The sequence below is a fragment of the Tauraco erythrolophus genome, chromosome 13 (genome assembly GCF_009769465.1).
Source record: "Tauraco erythrolophus isolate bTauEry1 chromosome 13, bTauEry1.pri, whole genome shotgun sequence".
NCBI classification, from domain to species: Eukaryota; Metazoa; Chordata; class Aves; order Musophagiformes; family Musophagidae; genus Tauraco; species Tauraco erythrolophus.
In genome coordinates, this window is record NC_141477.1 from 11,408,559 (window position 1) to 11,424,660 (window position 16,102).

Here is a 16,102-nt window from a genome sequence, read left to right on the forward strand (position 1 = left end):
GCAGAAAGGGCAGCCATTTACCTGCCCAGCTACACCACGCACATGCATTAACTTACCTCCCCTCCCCACAAACAGACCGCTGACCTCTTCTAGGAGCCAGATGAGCAAGAAAATCACCTGTTCAAAAATAGGACTTTTATTTTTAAGTAAAAAAGTAAATAAAAATGGACTCTCTGTTCAGGTTCTGACAGCCACCAGCTGCTGGCCCCACTGCCTGTGTGTATCTCCAGCATCAGAGGGGAGAAAAGTCAGACAGTTAAGACAAAAGCAATGCATGAGCCTAAGACATTACGTTACAGAATCTCTGGAGGAATGAAGCTCAGAACAAAGCAGCCTGGATCCTTCCTCATTAAAAGGGGCTAAAATCCTGGCTCAGCACCACCCCTGTGGCATAGGCCTCCCACTCCCAGCAAGCCACTCCAGACAGGAAGGAAATTAGGACAAGTATTTCTGAAGCCTCACAGCTAGTGCCTCTTGCAGAGCTGCCTCTGGCCAAACTTTTCCTCGCAAGGATTCCAGTCCCACAGCCCTTTAGAAAAGCATACTGGCCAGCCACCTTCTGGTCACTTTGCTTCCAGCACCCAGCAGCATCCCCACTTCTAGCTTTCAGAGTATATTAAATATCAAAACCAGGGAAGGCAACTGAAAGCGCTGCGGTCCCATTCCAACAACTAGGTAAAGAAGAGCAAAGAGCCAGCAAGAGGTACACACTGGGGATCAGCCAACAACTAAGCAGCAGGTCCCTGCACTATCAAGAAAAAGCAGGAATTTAATGTTCTAATTCTTTTATGACAAAGGTAAAAAAAAATACTAAAGAATATCTGGGTGGACTATTTGATCTCATCTAGCTGAGGGTCAAGCCAAGCACACAGCCAGGTTAAAACAAACCAGAGCCCTTCAAATAACCAATTTGACTGTCCCTATCCAAACCCATCCAGATGAGCCGTCACAAAGCCAGTCCTCCAGACACCAACACATTCTGCAACTGTCAGGTAACAGCTCCAACCTTGGAAGGAAGAAAGATGCAGGACAAGAGGAGAGAGAAATGTTATTCCTCCCTCTCAAGGTGTAAACAGAGACACCAAGTAAGAGCCAGGAGCTACAGCTTCCCTGAAGATATCGTTTCTATTGGCATCACGGTGTTCAGCTTCAGAGAGTAATTCAGTGCAGGGGCAGTCAGGCACCCCACTCCTCTGGCAACCCTTAAAACAGGATGAGGAGGGGCGCCTGAGCAGGGCTTATCCTGGGCAAACACACCCACTCAATCATATACACAGCAGAAAAGGAACTTGTAATTTGCTGGCCCCTCTGCCATGCAGCCAGTCCTCTTTTTCTCAAGGCCTCAGAGTCCTCCCTCCCTACTGACAAGGTCGCCTGCTTTGGACAGATCCAGTCTCTCACTCCGAGCTTTCTTCTACCTCCTTTTGTTTCTTTTTCTTCTTCTTCTTCTTGTTGCTGGTCTCACTGGTCTGTGAAGAGGTTGGAAAGGTCAGGAAAGAATCAAAAAGGAATCCATCACCGCTTATTTCAGAAGGAACTCTAGATGCAGCGCAGGCTCCCCATGGCCACAATCCTCTTGCCACCATACCAGGCACCATCCTCCCACCAGGGCCTGTTACAGGGCACCAGAGCCCAGAGGTGGCCTGGCAGGAACATGTACCCATCCCTTTCCCACTGCAGGTCCACCGCCACAAGTCTCACCTGCCCAGTCTCCCACCACCCTCAACCAATTTAGTTTACAAATGCACCTAAACAGACATTTTTTTTCTGCCTCTTAGGACCCTGGTACTTTGGGGACATGCACAGCAGGATGCTGATGCATTTATCCTGGAGGTATTAGGGAAGAGATACCACTCTCTCCCATGCTTGCACTGCACCAGGGTAGCACCAAGTTACATACCACTTCTATTTGCTCTCCTCCACTCTCGGCTGCCTCTTTGGCCTTCTTCTCCTTCTTCTTCTTTTTCTTTTTGCTCAGCTCCTCTGGTGGTGGGGTGGCAGGGGATGGTGGGGTCACAGCCTCCTCACTTTCGCTCTCCAACTCTCGCTTCCTCTGTTAGGGGGAACGTGTTGTCAGACACCATCTTCCAGAGGAGCTCAAGCAATGGGAAAACTGCAAGCCCGTTACAACTATATTGCCTGACGCAATCAAACCACACAGTTAACAATGCTTTGAGCAGGAGGGTGAGCTACAGACTGCCAGCAGTCTTCTCCAGCATACACTGTCTAGGATTTGCTTCTGCCAGAATTACACTCCGTATTTCTCAGTGTTTCCTCTACCTCAAATGCTCCGGTTTGAAACACTGCTGCAGCTTTCCAAGTGCATGCACAAGCTCTGACTTAGGAAACTTTAGATGTAATTCTTGCATGGACATTTCTGCAACTGTTTGTAGCCTCCAGAAAGGTTCTCTGGCACAACAAACCTCCATTGTGGCTCCATACAACGTATTTCCTTGGATGCTGCAGCTTGTACATCGCAAGTCAGAGCTCCTCCTTCTCATACAGTGCTACAGGACACACACCCAAAGTACAACATCACATCCCAGAGAGAAACACCCAGGGGGGTAAGGCCCTAAACAGATCACCCTACAGCTGGCTCATAGGCCATGCAACCGCAACTCACATTGGGGCACTAGGCTCCCAGAATATGAAAGTTTCCCCTGTAAAACAACCAATTGAAGCAGCACACAATCCAGTGCCTGATACTAACTGCCTAAAGGAACTGGCACGTATCCACTCTTCATCAGGGCCCTAACAACCATACAGCCAGACAGCACTAATGATACTCACTTTTGGAGCCCTCTCCAGCTCTGAAACAGCTCGGGGAATGGCACCTGCCTCTTTCTTGGACGCATCCCTGAAAGAGAAGATCCCCAGGCTGAGCAGGGCAGCTGCTGCCTCACGCTGCTCTGTACAAGTACAAAGCTCTGGCCCTGCCACAAGGACTCCATAACCTGTGCCAGGTGCTGGAGGGCGACACTGGTGTGGGAAAGACCTGCATCCTGCACCAGGGCTGGCTGGGCAACAGCAAGGCCTCCCCCATTTAATTTAGCAGACTGACTCCCTCTAAAACCACAAGCACAGGCTAGAAAGGGATAACTGTCTGCTGAGGGCCTTTCCCTCCGCTGCTGCCCACTAGCAGCACATTTCCTGGGACTGAAAGAAATGCCACCACACCCCACAGGTCCAGACAGCCAACAGCCTTGGGCCAGGCCCTAACACACTCCAAGCACAAATGGCAGCACCCAGCCCAGCCCTTGCTGCATGGGGCTCCCCTCTGCCCACCATGCAAGAGCCACACACCCTGTACCCACCTGTAATCCACATACTCCTCCTTCCAAGAATCCGGTGTGCTCTCGTTGGGCTTTCCGTGCTTGTCCAGCAGACCCTTCTGGATCATCATCTTCTTTTGACTGGCCTGAGAGAAACATGCATCAAGTCAGACTGCAGCTCCAGGGGGGAGAAATTCTCCCCAGGGCTTCAGCCACTCAGCCTAAGAGGAGGTAACTCAGGAACAAGCTAAGCCAACAACTAGAGCGGTACTGATTGAACACTTCTCCAAGGACCTTCTAACAAATCACACAAAACATCCCCCACACAGTAGCCTACAAATCTCAGACAGGAGGCATCTTCGTGAGTAAATAAGGGCTAATTTGTGGAGGAAATAGCAGCAGAAAAAAATAACACTGCACACCATGGAGCTCAATTATTTGACCAGGTTTCTCCAGCTTAACGACCTGCCACATTTTAGCTGAACCACTCCAGCTGCAAATGCAAGACTTTGTTAAAGACTCCAAGATGCTTGAACCAGTCTGCATTACCTCACATTTGCTGTGAGACAGATGTGCATGCATCCCCACAGCTTTCTGCATTTCACCTGAACCACAGGAATGGAGTAAGCCACAGCAACTCAACACCAAGTTTTAAGTCCGAGCTGCATCACTTACTGCAGTGATACACCAGTCTGGCTGCAGTTAAGCTAGCATTTCTGATTTCCATGACTACCACATGCTTGAGACAGGAACCCAACAATGGCTGTTCCCACTGCTCCCGTCCTTCAGGCACAATTTCCTGTCTCACAAGACAGTTTGCATTTTGGCATTGTTGCAGTTGCACCAGAAGGAAAAGCAGCTCCTTGCCCAGCCCCTCCAGAGCCATCAGTACAGGGTGATAGATGAAGGTCATCTTTGCACAGAGCGCTAATGTCATCCACTTCACATCATTTGGCTATTTAACAGAGGAGGGCTGGTGCCGTACATACCTGAGGAGCCCACGTCTGAGCACCAGCAGCAGCCCCAGCTGGGCCTCAGGTAGAGCTACCCTGCCTCTGTTGAGAGGGCAAGTCTTGCTCCCACTAGTGCTGGGCTAACACAGTCCTGGAACTGGGAAGCATCACCATCGTGGTGCTAGGAGAGCACAGAAGAATTACATCAAGGCCTTGGAGAAGATACAAGTGCAGCTCTGCCCACGAGGTCCAGAGTTCCACATCCTGACAGCTGGGCTCCCATTGCTACCCTGGGACTGACCGCACCTCCGTGTCGCTCACCTTGGGACCGAGACCCCATTTGCGGGGATACGTGTCTCTCTCCATGATCACTCTCTTGATCTTTGCCACAATGCCATGGTCGCAGGTAGAAATGACTGCTGTGGTCATCAAGGCAATGGCTGCAGAAGCAGGCAAAGAGTTCATTAACTCTTTACAGCAGAACTGCAACAGCGACACAGGAACCTGCTGCGTCCAGCCTGTTCTTCCTCTGTCAGCACAAAGAGGAGCAACATCCCCCACCAGTGCCATTTCACTCCAAAACCTCACTGGAGGTAAGTTCTGGACTAGTGCTTCAGAGAGCTATGCTGTTCAAAGGCAGCAAACACACCAGTTGTGAATTAACCACATCCCAAGCACAGGCCTCTCTGGCTTACACCAAAGACTGGTTCTAGATCAGTGAACACAGTTAAGACCAATCATTTCACAGAGCAGCACCAACATCATCACTGGATGGGGAAGAGGTTTGTGAGCAGCTGCTGGAGTACTTCCAAGTAGCTCAAGGAACCACAGCACTAAAGAAAGGAGCAGTGCTGCTCCACCAGCTCCCAAAACCTTGCAGAGCCAAACCAGAGGAGACTAATCCTACTGATAAATTATGTTTTTCTTGCCAGGTCCCCAAGATGACCGGAGTTCAGGCAGTACAAACAACAAGGTGGAATGCCTTGGCTGCATTACACCTCAAAGGCCCCTCAGTCCCATGGCTCTGGACAGGGCATGAGGCTGTGAGCACTGAGTGCTATGACAGACCATCTGTACAGTATGCCAGCACCTGCTACCTAAACAGTGACCCTTTCAAGTCACTTCACAGAAGCCGGTCATTGCTCAAGTCCTTTTACACTGATCTGCTCAGGAAGGGTGATGTGCCAGGTAGCAGTATGTGATCAGACATTGTCCCTCATCTCAATGAGGATGGAGTCCCTCCAAAGAGGGGCTCCAACCCTGCCAGCACTTCACTCCTGCAGGCAGCCAGCCACACACCACAGCAGCCCCGAGTAGGACACTGGGAGACTGGAGGGTATCTGCAGGCTGCACAGCACCCATATCCTAGAACAGGAATCAGGGTGCTGCAGGAGGGCAGCACCATTGCACTCAGAGAATGGATAGACTTCGTCATCACCTCACACACAGAGCACACTTGAGCATCCCATAGCTGAAGTCAGCCCGAGGCACTCTTCACACCTTGCCAAGGACTGAGGTAGCTGTTGTTTCCTAACATCCTGCCCAACATCAGCTTGCCTTGGGCCACGCGGACCCACAGTCCCCATCAGGAAGCACTATTTAAACCTTCTGCACATGGGGACTCGTTTGCTGTGCATTCACTGGAACACAGTTATTTCTGCAGCTAGCTAGGCACAAGAAGAACAAGGAGTTTCATACCTAGGCAGATAGCTTCCCCTTTTGTGGTGATGACAACAATCTCCTGATTAAGCTCAATACCATCTTCATATCTCAGGACACCAGGAAGCATGATTTTGGCTCCATAGCAAATGGCATTAACCTGAAAACATAAGGAACAGGAGGGCTTATAAGCTATTAGAGAATAAAAAGAAGGTAAGAAGTGCCTCTAATATTTTAGCTTCCCATTGCCATTACTGTCCCAGCACTAACTTTCCTATATTTCGATTTTTTATCATCCACTATGTAAAACTTTGGGGCTTGGGAAAAAGTAAGCAAAGCAAAGCACCTATCACAGCAAACAACATGTGAGGCAGATCTCTTATAAACATCAGCATCCTCCTGAAGTGAGGAGAGCAGCTTCTCTGCCACTCAATTCTTGGCTCTTGCATCTTACTGCTCATCTGGCAGTGGCCCATACTAGGTCCTACACAGCTCACAATCAGGACAGTGTTGGACACCATGTGGATCCTGATCCCCCATTCATTATATTAGCTGTACAAGTTAGGAGGATACTTTGCAGTCTCTGGCTGTCAACTGGCACTATCCCTGGAACTCACCGCACTGTCTTTCATGACTACCCGCTTGTGTGAAGTCAGCAGTTTCTCCAGGGGCAGGATAACTCTTCGCAGGTAGCTGTCATCCTTGTTGTTGTCGTACTGCCACTGTGCATCCAGTACATCGTGCATAGTCACCATGTTGTCCTGCAAAGACACCACCCCTCTAAACTCTCCTACCAGCCACCAACTCGAAGCATACACAAGAAAATAGCTGAAGTCCACCAACAAACAGCATGCTGAAAGGGAGTGAAAACCAGATGCCCAACTCAGAAGCATCAAAAAAGGAACCTAAAAGAGGCAAGAATACTTTCCATCAACAGCCTGAGGTCAGCCTGACTTGTGCTATGACAGACTTCAACCTTCCTAATCTGACACAGCACTTGGATCTAGCGTATAAGGTCTGTCCACATGAAACTTTGAAACACAACCAAACTTAAACAAATACCTGGGACTTCTAGACAAAGATTAGTGAGTAGAAGTCTAAATTAACCAGCTCTTCAACCTGTGACACAGAATAAATTCCTGAAGCAGATGTAAGCACCCACCACCTGGAATTCAGAAATGACTGCCAGTGACTACAGCTGTGGTAAGAGCACAGATGGGTGGGGAAGCACTTGCACTCTAGTACTGCTGCTTTGCAAGAAAAAAAAAAAAAAGGTTTTTTTTGAAGTTTGGACCTGGAGCAGGATGCAGCTATGACCAGACTGAAAAGACTGCACAAGTGTTGAAGATCACACAAGCCTGCATCTCCCAGGCTCATTTCGATGAAGCACGTTCCCTACATTGTGTCCTGACACCAAGCAGTCACAGATTGCCAAGCAGATGGCTCACACACCTGAAGTTGTGGCACATGCATGGTTTGTAGGCTGAGAAACACAGGTGGCATAAAACAAACTTTCAGTCACCATGATGTACTTCCCAGTCACTCACTGTCCCAAAGCTTAATTACCAGAACAGGGGCAACACCCTGAACTGAACTCAACACTTTGGTTACAGACCATCTATGACAAGAACTCTCATGTTTTTGCCACTATTCACAAAACTGCTCCCAGCCACCATGCACCTACACCTTCTCCTAACACTGTAAAACTAACACAGTTCCAAGGAACTTTTGCAATTCTGACAATTTCAAATTTCCCAGTTATAGTTAGAGATACCACTCTACCTTCTCTCCCAGGATGCCTGAGCGCACTCTGCGGAGCTCTTGCATCTGGCCTCCCACACCAAGCAGCAAGCCAAGGTGAACACAGAGTGTTCGGATATATGTGCCTGCTTCACAGCTCACCCAGAAGATACCTGAAATGCAGGACAGGACAGAAGATACATAAATACATATCTAGAAACGAACCACATCTAGAAGCTCCCTCTGAGAGAAGCTGTATCTCCAACCTTTCACAGAGCCATCAGCCTCGGGTGATAGATGAAGGTCATCTTTGCACTGAGTGCTAATGCCATCTAATTGACATCATTTGGCTCTTCAATGAAGGATGCAGCAGTACAAAAAATAAATGGGATTTGCTTCTCAGCACACCAAAGTAACACATGAAGCAGTTACTGCTTGATGGTGATGATTTATGTCTTAAGACATCTGTCAAGAACAGGAAGTAGTCTATTTCACATGAAATTTTATCAGTTGTTAAGCTTAATAGGAAGAAGGCAGGAAAGCACTATTTTACCTAATCTTCTCTCAGGATCATACTCCACCAGCTTGCTCTCATAGATGGTTCTGACTCTCAGTTGTCGTTTGACAGCAGCAATGAGGGGTGGTCGCTGAAATAGTGCGCCTGTCAGAGTTTCTATTGCCTGAGGGTAGAAGCAGAAGTAGCAGCTCACACCAGTGCCCTAACATAGGAACACCCTGGGGTGTCCATCAACTACGACCACTTCCATGAGTGAGAAACCACAAGGTTCATCATAATTTGGTGATGTTATATTTAATAAAGTGAATCTGAATCAGTAGTGTGGCCAAAATGCTATCCCAGCTGCCAGTGAGCACAGGTGGGCTTTTTCATCAGGTGGCAGTATGTGATCAGACATTATTCCTCATCTCAGTGGGGACAGAGCCCCCCAAAGAGGGGCTCCAACCCTGCCAGCACCACTTCACTCCTGCAGGCAGCCAGCCACACACCACAGCAGCCCCGAGTAGGACACTGGGAGACTGGAGGATATCTGGAGGCTGCACAGCACCCAGACCCTAGAACAGGAATCAGGGTGCTGCAGGAGGGCAGCACCACTGCACTCAGAGAATGGATAAACTTCGTCATCACCTCACACACAGAGCACATCTGAGCTTTGCTCCTACTCTCTCATCTCCCACCAATGTTGAACACTTTGCATGTCAAGTGCCAGCACGGCTAAGAGCATGCCGAGACTTACCCTGGCAAGCTGAGCCTCACTTTCAATTGCATTGTGCAGCCGAACAATTCCCACATACTCTTTGCCTGAAAAAACGACAAGAGCAGTCAGGAGCGGCCACTTGCATTTAATGTTAACCTCAAAGTCTACACTGCTTCACAGCCACACATCCACAGAGCCCTGAATTTTTCACAATCAGCTCTCCTAGGAATTGTGCACAGTTTATTATAGAGCTGGTTATTCTTCCAGCAAAATAAATCTAAGCTACATTTATTTTGCGCTCAAGTTTTATTTCACTGGACTGGTAGAGGCTGAGGCCATAAGTTCAATTAGTACATGAAACCAGTCCGTAACAAGCATTTTCACTGACTTCAAACAGCACAAGCCCCAGAGAGGCAATAAAAAAAAAAGCCTTGTGACAGTATGGATGTGCCCTCACTGGGGTGAAGTGAGAAAGATAAGCAATCCTGAAGCTCAAGGCAGTGAAGACCAGGGGTAGCCCTTTCAAAGACTGGAAATTTCCATTTTGTCTCCAAAAGAACTCCACACCTCCCCAGTCACTTAGAGTGTAAAGGTCCCAGGCAATAAACATACCTGCGCTCTGCTGAGATTTGACCAGTCGTGTTGCCCTCTCAATGCACACAATGAGGCACCCAGTCACCTTAGGATCCAAAGTGCCACTGTGTCCAGTTTTCTCTACTCGAAGGATTCGTCGGATCCATGCAACCACCTCATGGGAAGATGGATTGGAAGGTTTGTCGAGGTTAATAAAGCCAGACCTACAGTGCAAGATGGCAGACAGCAGCAGCTAAGAATCAGGGTAAGCACAGCAGGAGTACAAAAACTTTGACAATATTTGTCATGGCTGCAAAGAAACATATTTCTATACAGCCATACAAGCAATGAGCCTCACAGCTGCTCTCAGCGACCACGCACCAAGCTGCTCTGTGCACAGCAAGTGATATATTCCACAAGGAATTCTCCTCTGCCCAGACTGCTCATCACTGCTCTGCACTTAAACCAAATCAAATGCTACAAACAAACTCCAAGTCTCAAAGTCTAGAAGGCCAAAGGACTCTCCATAATACCCCAGAGAATTCCTCAAGTATTTGCATATCTGTCCACAGACCAGCTGCAACTCCAGAACAAAGCAAACTTTACGGTAAGTGACCAGCGGGTCATATTTAGACATCTACTGGTTAGCAGCAAAACACCCAGTTAAGTGGAAAGGTACAAGGGGAATCCGAAACAAAACACGTTTTGAACATATTAACTGTGAAAGAAAAATAAATCACTCTGGCCCTTATTGCACTCACCTAACGTAGTCAGAAATCTCTCTCTTCAGCGGATTAGCACCAGAAGGAAGAGGTGTGTAGTGTGCCGTCATCACATTTAACTTGTCAAAGTTCTACAAAATCCAAGCAAAAGTTACGTCATCTTGAGCTCATCTTGCTTTGTGGCATTGCTTTGTATTGTGGCATTGCTTTGCCACAATACATCTCTCCAATTACACAATGTATGATTTGTATACACTTCAGTGATTAACAGCCTCTTCTAAAAGAGCCAACAATGAAACCATGTTTTACAGATAAAGAAACAGAAGTCCTGCACTGAAAGAGATGGGAAAGCAGCAGAATACCAGCCTTTACAATGCACAATAAATCCAGCATGCCCCAGAAACTCAGCACAAGCAACTCAGAATACACAGACCACTGTCAGACCAAAATGAAAAGCTGAAAAATATCTAGTAGGGTCTTTACAGAAGGTGGTAAGCTTAGAAAGCAGGCACACAAACGGCACTGCCGGACAAACTTTATAACATGATTTCTGCGCGCAGAGGGTTTGCCTCTGCTGCAAGCATCACACAGGCTATTCCTTAGCTGCAGGTTACACAGAGAAGCAGCTGTGCATCTCCATGGGCCTACACTGAGGCCAGAGGAGCAGCAGGAGCAGGGATGGACCACAGGGTTGTCTGTAACCCACCCCACCTTCAGCAGCAGGGGCCACTGCGACGTGTCCAACTGAGCGATCCGAGACTCGGGCTTGATGAAAAATTCCTCCGTGTGCTGAATGTCCTGCGAGCATACGAAGTTATCCTCGATCAGAAAAGGAAAAGCCGGAGGCCCGCGCTCCCGCCACCTCCACGCGGCTCGGGAACCTCCACCAAAGCGGCGGCTCCGCTCCCCGCCGCGCGGCCACGCTCCGCCGGTGCTGGCCGGCAGGAAGTCCGTCGGGCGCGCTGCGAGGCACCGCTCCTCCTGGGCCCAGTCCTACCCCCAGGCCCCACGGACCGCCCCGCCTCGCCGCCACGGATCGGGCTCGGGAAGCCCCCCAGCACGCCGAGCCCGCCGCGGCCAGCCCGCGCCCCGAGCCGGACCGGCGGCCCCACGCTCACCGCCACATCCTCATCGGGAAGCGCCCGCTTCTCCTTCTTCCGCCGCTTCTTCACGCTGGAACCTGAGGGAGCGACAGGCTAAGCGCCGCCGCCAAGGGCTCGCCAGCCCCGCCGCGCACGGGAGCGAGCCCGCAACCCCGAGCCCCTCCGCACCAGGCCCGCACCTGCCCTCCCTCACGTAGCGCCGCGCTGCGGCCCCCGGCCCCGCGCCAACCCCTCCTCGCAGGGCGACCCCAGCCCCCCAGCCATGCACAACGCGCCCGCGGGGCGAGGTGCCACGCCAGCACGTTCGCGCCGCTGCGCACCATCCCCCTCCGCCATAGTCACGCCGCGTGGTGAGGCCGCCGCCGCGCAGAGACCGGAAAGGCCGCCCCCTCCCGACAAGCCCCGCGTCAGCACGTGACCGCCGCGCGCCTCGAGCGCGCCGCCGTCCGCGGTAACCACGCCCCGCCCTGCCCCGCCCCCTGCCCCCCTCCTGAGCAGCACGGCCGGTTCACTCTGCTCGGAGCTGCCGTGCGGCGCTCGTAGCGGAACGAGTGTCTGGCCCGGCCCGGGTCGGACGGGAGGCGCGGGCGGCAGAGGCAGCTAAACGCGAACGTGTCCCGGCAGCTCCACAGCAGTCCGGCGCCCAGGGCCGCCTGTGCTCGGGGAATGCTGCAGGGCAGGCCGGCGGGCGCGCAGGGCATGAGACCGCCCTGCAGAGCCGGGCACGGGCACTCCTGCTTACGCCCACCCGCGGAGGCGGCATCAGACCGTGTCACCGCAGCTCTCCCCGAAGGGTCTCTGCCCGTTCGGGCACCTGAAATAAAGAAGGGCAGCGGTGGGTGCGATCGGCTCCCATCCCTCCTGCCCCGGGATTCGAGCAAACGTGCGGCCCCCAGCTCCCGGGTGTGCGGGAGAAGGAAACTGTCCGGGGACACCCCCACACTGGCCCCAGAGCCTCTCCCGGAGTCCTTCCTGCTGGCACACAAGGCTGCACAGCACAGCTCGTCTGCTCGGTTTTGCTGGCACAAATTGCAATTCCTGTGGTTATGGTCGCCCTCACACCTGGTGCCTCGAGGAAAGTTCTCAATCAACAGTGACCAAAAATTGCCTGTAGGCAGTTTTTATATATTCTGATTTCAGATAATCTAGGTATCCTACTCACCCACCTTGTCTGGGAATTAACTCTACACAGCTACAACCCCAACCTCTAAAAAGTTAAGTAGAGCAGTCACTTCTTCTTGATAACCACCACCACATAATATTCTAGTAACAGTTTCTTCTATTTTAGTTCAAAAAGAGGGGGTCATAAGTACTCTTGATGCATGCGTTTTTAGTTTTCCTTCACGGCACTGCACATCCATAGTTAACTACAAAATAACATCAAATTCTGAATTAAGCATTAATCAACTATAATTTCATCTAGGCAAAAAAAGGTTTGTGGTAATTAACTCTTCTTAAAGTTATTTTGTGGGAAAAAATATTGTGGCAATTCTCCCATATTGTGGGAATGAACGTTTGCATTTCAGCTAGGAAAACTGAAAGTTCCTAGTTACTTGAGTGTGGAACCTGAAAAGCCATCTGAAAAACAAACGCCAGAAAAGCATTTGAAAAAAGCCTTCTGTCTCTAGACCCAAATATTAAAATCAGAAGTACATGTGATACCCCTTGTTACACCAGAATTACCTCTTGCCTCTCTCTTCTCTCCCAGGTGTGCAAATGGGATTGCTCTCTCCCTCAAAGCCCCAGCCTTCTGCAGGGTCTCTGCGGAGTGCTTGCTGCAAGCATTTGTTCATTTACCATTAGCTGAGTGTGCGAGAATTGCTATTTACACAACATGGACAATTATCTGGGGACCACCAGGGCACCTCCAGCCTCCAGATTAAAGCATCCCCTTCTTGAGAGTGCATCTTTACACTGCAGAAACTTGGCTAGGCCTGTAGGCAACAGCTGGGTGCACCAAAGACAGCAGGTTCACTTCTCTTCTGATAGACAACCCGCCGCCTTCACCTAAATACCAGAAAAAGTCCCAAAAAGCAGAAGGCAAGAGGCAGAAGTGCCCAAGAGCAGACAAGAACAGCAGCTGAAGAGAACTGAGCAAACAGTCCATTCCAATAACTCCTCCTTCTCCATCTCCACCATGAATTTTGCTTCCTCAGCTGTAGTGGATCTGCCATCTTCTAGGCTCAGTTCTCTAGGTTACCTGCTGCTCTACAGAACGTGCAGTCAGGTCACCACCACTGGTCCTCAGGCAACCACCTGCAGGTCAGCCACCAACTCCTTTAGTCTGCCACGAGAGCCAAGTGCATAGCCTTACAATGGGCTGCAGTGTCTGTTCTTTCGAGGAGGGGGAAAAAAAAAAATCTCATTTTAATGTCGTTTTGTCTTTTTTTAAAAAAAAAAAAACACAACTCCAGCAACATTTGACACCTAGATGTGCAAACCCTCCAACACATGTACCCCAGCTGATATCCTCCCCTAGCAAGTTTTCCTGTCTGCAAATTGCAGCCAGCTCTTTAAGGAAAAGCCTGGTTCTGCCTTGAATTGGCCTTTCTGCTTTGGGATTACACTTTCTCAAGCATGACAACTTCCACGACATTCAGCGAGTAGTTTACTCCGACACAAGATAAATGACTAGATGAACACATTCGCTCATCAATCGTTACCTGCTTCTGTTACAGGACTCACATTTAAAATAAATAACGAAAGAGAGGGTACACCGATACAGATCGTGGCTTAAGTAAGGAGTCCAAGCCGGGCACTGTTGCCCTGCAGTAGGTATGGCAAGGCCCGTCCATGCCAGCGGCGGTGCTCAGAGCCCCTGTCCGGCGGGGCTGAGCATCTCCTGCAGCACCAGGTGCAGCAGGTGGTTCTGTTCGGCGCTAAGCAGTGGCCAGAGCTCGGCCTGCAGGGCCTTCAGCGACTCGGCGTCCTTCTCCTGGCACGCCAGCACGGCCGACTGCAGCAGCAGGAAGAGCTCGGCCGGCAGGTAGGTCGCCGCCGGCAGCAGCCCGCCGCCCGCCCCGGGGCCGCCCCCTCGCCCCGGCCCCGCGCCGCCCTCCGGCGCCTCCCAGCAGTACTGCTCCAGCGTCCGGGCGTGCTCGGGCAGCAGCTTGGCGGGCGGCGGCTGCAGCAAGAGCAGCAGCAGCACCCGCGACACCTCGCAGCGCGCCAGCACGTCCAAGAAGGCGCCGCCGCCAGCACCGCCAACGCCGCCCAGCCCGGCCCCGATCAGCGCCTGCGCCCGGGTCAGCGTCGCCAGCGCGCCCGCGTAGTCCCGGCCCAGCAGCAGGCAGGAGGCGCGCTCGGCCAGGCAGCGCAGCGCCTCCAGGGGCAGCCGCGCCGCCGCCAGCAGCTCGGCCGCCCGCTGTAGGTGTACGGCAGCGCGGGAGGGCCGGCCCATGTCGCGCAGCGCCACCGCCAGCTCCAGGTACAGCCCAGCCGCCAGCGCCGGCTGCCCCCTCTCCAGGTGCAGGCGGGCGGCGAAGGCGCCGCAGCTCTGCGCCGCCGCCACGTGCTCGCCGAAGCCGCCGCGCAGCCCCAGGCGCTGCCGCAGGTCTCGCTCCTGGTGCAGGAAGAGCCGCGCCGCCTCGGCCAGCGCGGCGGCCTCGGCGGGCCCGTGGAAGAGGCTCTGGGCACAGCGCGCCACGGCCAGCTGGCACCAGGCCGCGTAGGGCAGGCTCTCCTGGGCGCGCAGCTCCCGCGCCAGTGCCGCGAACTGCTCCGCCGCCTCCGCCACGTTCGGCTTCCGCAGGAACCGCCGCCGCAGCTTGGCCGACACCAGCCGGTAACGCGACAGGAAGTCCCCGTCCCCGCCGAGGCCGGTCCCGGAGCCGCCCGCCGCCGCCAGCATCGCGCACCGCCCGGAACTGACGCAGCTCGCTCCGCTGCGCCCCGCCTCGCGTGCTGCGGCCAATCGGCGCCCACTCCGTGGTCACGCGGACGGCGGGCCGGTGAAGAGGCCGCAAGGGGGCGTGGCTACCGCAGTCAGAGGCGGCCGCCCGTGCGCCCCGCCCCTTAGGCGTGGTCTCACGGTGGGCCCCGCCCCAGGCACGGAGCGGGGCTGGGCAGCGTTGCGCCCTTCAGCGGCTGGGCGGCCCCGGCCCCGCGTGCGGGCGGGGGGGCCGCGGGGCGGGGGGGCCAGCAGCAGGCTGCTTCAAACAAGAATTCACCCAAACGGTAGCGTGTGGGTGAGACTCTGGGCCAAAGGATGTGCGGGGGCAGGAGTTTTAGGCGAGTTCAAGGAGTGACAGATGAACACTTGGATGAGAGAGCTCTTGGGGTTCTTAAACGGATAAACCACATCCGACCCGGCAAATCCCCAGCGCTGAAAATATTTGGTGCTGGAGCGAGTAAGTGGGTGGGGGAAGTGTCATGCGTGCTTGCCTGCTTCTTGCTTTTTCCTGAGCATCTGCTTACAGCACTGCTAGAGGCAAGATCCTGGGCTGGGCAGGCCCTTGGTCTGGCTGAGAGAGGCTGTTATTACACTCATATACCATATACACACTGTGAGCTAAGGTGACATGGCTTGGGAGCCCTGTGCGATCCACTGCATACAGCCTTCCCTCCTGCTCTCTCCCCACTCCTGAATATCATATCGCACAGGCTTGGTGACAGGCAGCACTCAGCTTTGAGCTTGTTCCAAATAAGCTCAGAGAGGCCATGTGGTTGCTGTGGCATGGGCACTTTCCTACATGTGTCCCATCTGTGCACTGGTAAAAGCCTGGTTCCAAAGGACAGTGTGGGTGTCAATGCCTGAATCCGAAGTTCAAGTTCAGTACTTCGCATTGATGCTCAGAGTTCAATTCATACCGTGGAAAAACCCAACAGAATTGTAAGAAAAACCCACTCTGACCTCTTAGTTCACAA

General features: G+C 52.4%; 2 protein-coding genes and 5 non-coding genes across 8 annotated transcripts; all 7 read right to left on the bottom strand.

The window, feature by feature from the left end:
• Window positions 1-459: 459 nt before the first annotated feature.
• DKC1 (dyskerin pseudouridine synthase 1) lies at window positions 460-11,586 on the bottom strand. Of its 2 annotated transcripts, XM_086619540.1 has the most exons (15): window positions 11,557-11,586; window positions 11,252-11,313; window positions 10,845-10,931; window positions 10,173-10,264; window positions 9,451-9,635; window positions 8,878-8,942; window positions 8,178-8,304; window positions 7,667-7,797; window positions 6,502-6,645; window positions 5,924-6,044; window positions 4,547-4,665; window positions 3,315-3,418; window positions 2,791-2,857; window positions 1,901-2,053; window positions 460-1,469 (listed from the first exon to the last, which is right to left on the bottom strand). In XM_086619540.1, the coding sequence occupies exons 1-15, from the start codon at window positions 11,570-11,572 to the stop codon at window positions 1,398-1,400; spliced, it is 1,545 nt and encodes a 514-aa protein (XP_086475666.1). In that variant the 5' UTR covers window positions 11,573-11,586; the 3' UTR covers window positions 460-1,397. The 2 variants fall into 2 exon arrangements, with proteins under 2 accessions (XP_086475666.1, XP_086475668.1); XM_086619542.1 differs by lacking the exons at window positions 460-1,469; window positions 1,901-2,053; window positions 2,791-2,857; window positions 3,315-3,418 and adding an exon at window positions 4,267-4,406.
• Window positions 4,153-4,228, bottom strand: LOC147527913 (small nucleolar RNA SNORD83). The gene has a single exon (XR_015222525.1). It is a non-coding gene; the product is annotated as a small nucleolar RNA SNORD83 (small nucleolar RNA).
• Window positions 5,424-5,668, bottom strand: LOC147527914 (small nucleolar RNA SNORD17). Its single transcript, XR_015222523.1, has one exon. It is a non-coding gene; the product is annotated as a small nucleolar RNA SNORD17 (small nucleolar RNA).
• LOC147527915 (small nucleolar RNA SNORA36 family) lies at window positions 7,359-7,493 on the bottom strand. The gene has a single exon (XR_015222521.1). It is a non-coding gene; the product is annotated as a small nucleolar RNA SNORA36 family (small nucleolar RNA).
• On the bottom strand, window positions 7,900-7,975 carry LOC147527916 (small nucleolar RNA SNORD83). Its single transcript, XR_015222526.1, has one exon. It is a non-coding gene; the product is annotated as a small nucleolar RNA SNORD83 (small nucleolar RNA).
• Window positions 8,527-8,773, bottom strand: LOC147527917 (small nucleolar RNA SNORD17). Its single transcript, XR_015222522.1, has one exon. It is a non-coding gene; the product is annotated as a small nucleolar RNA SNORD17 (small nucleolar RNA).
• Window positions 11,587-14,031: 2,445 nt separating the features above from the next.
• Window positions 14,032-15,086, bottom strand: F8A1 (coagulation factor VIII associated 1). Its single transcript, XM_086619702.1, has one exon. The coding sequence runs from the start codon at window positions 15,084-15,086 to the stop codon at window positions 14,046-14,048; it is 1,041 nt and encodes a 346-aa protein (XP_086475828.1). The 3' UTR covers window positions 14,032-14,045.
• Window positions 15,087-16,102: the final 1,016 nt, after the last annotated feature.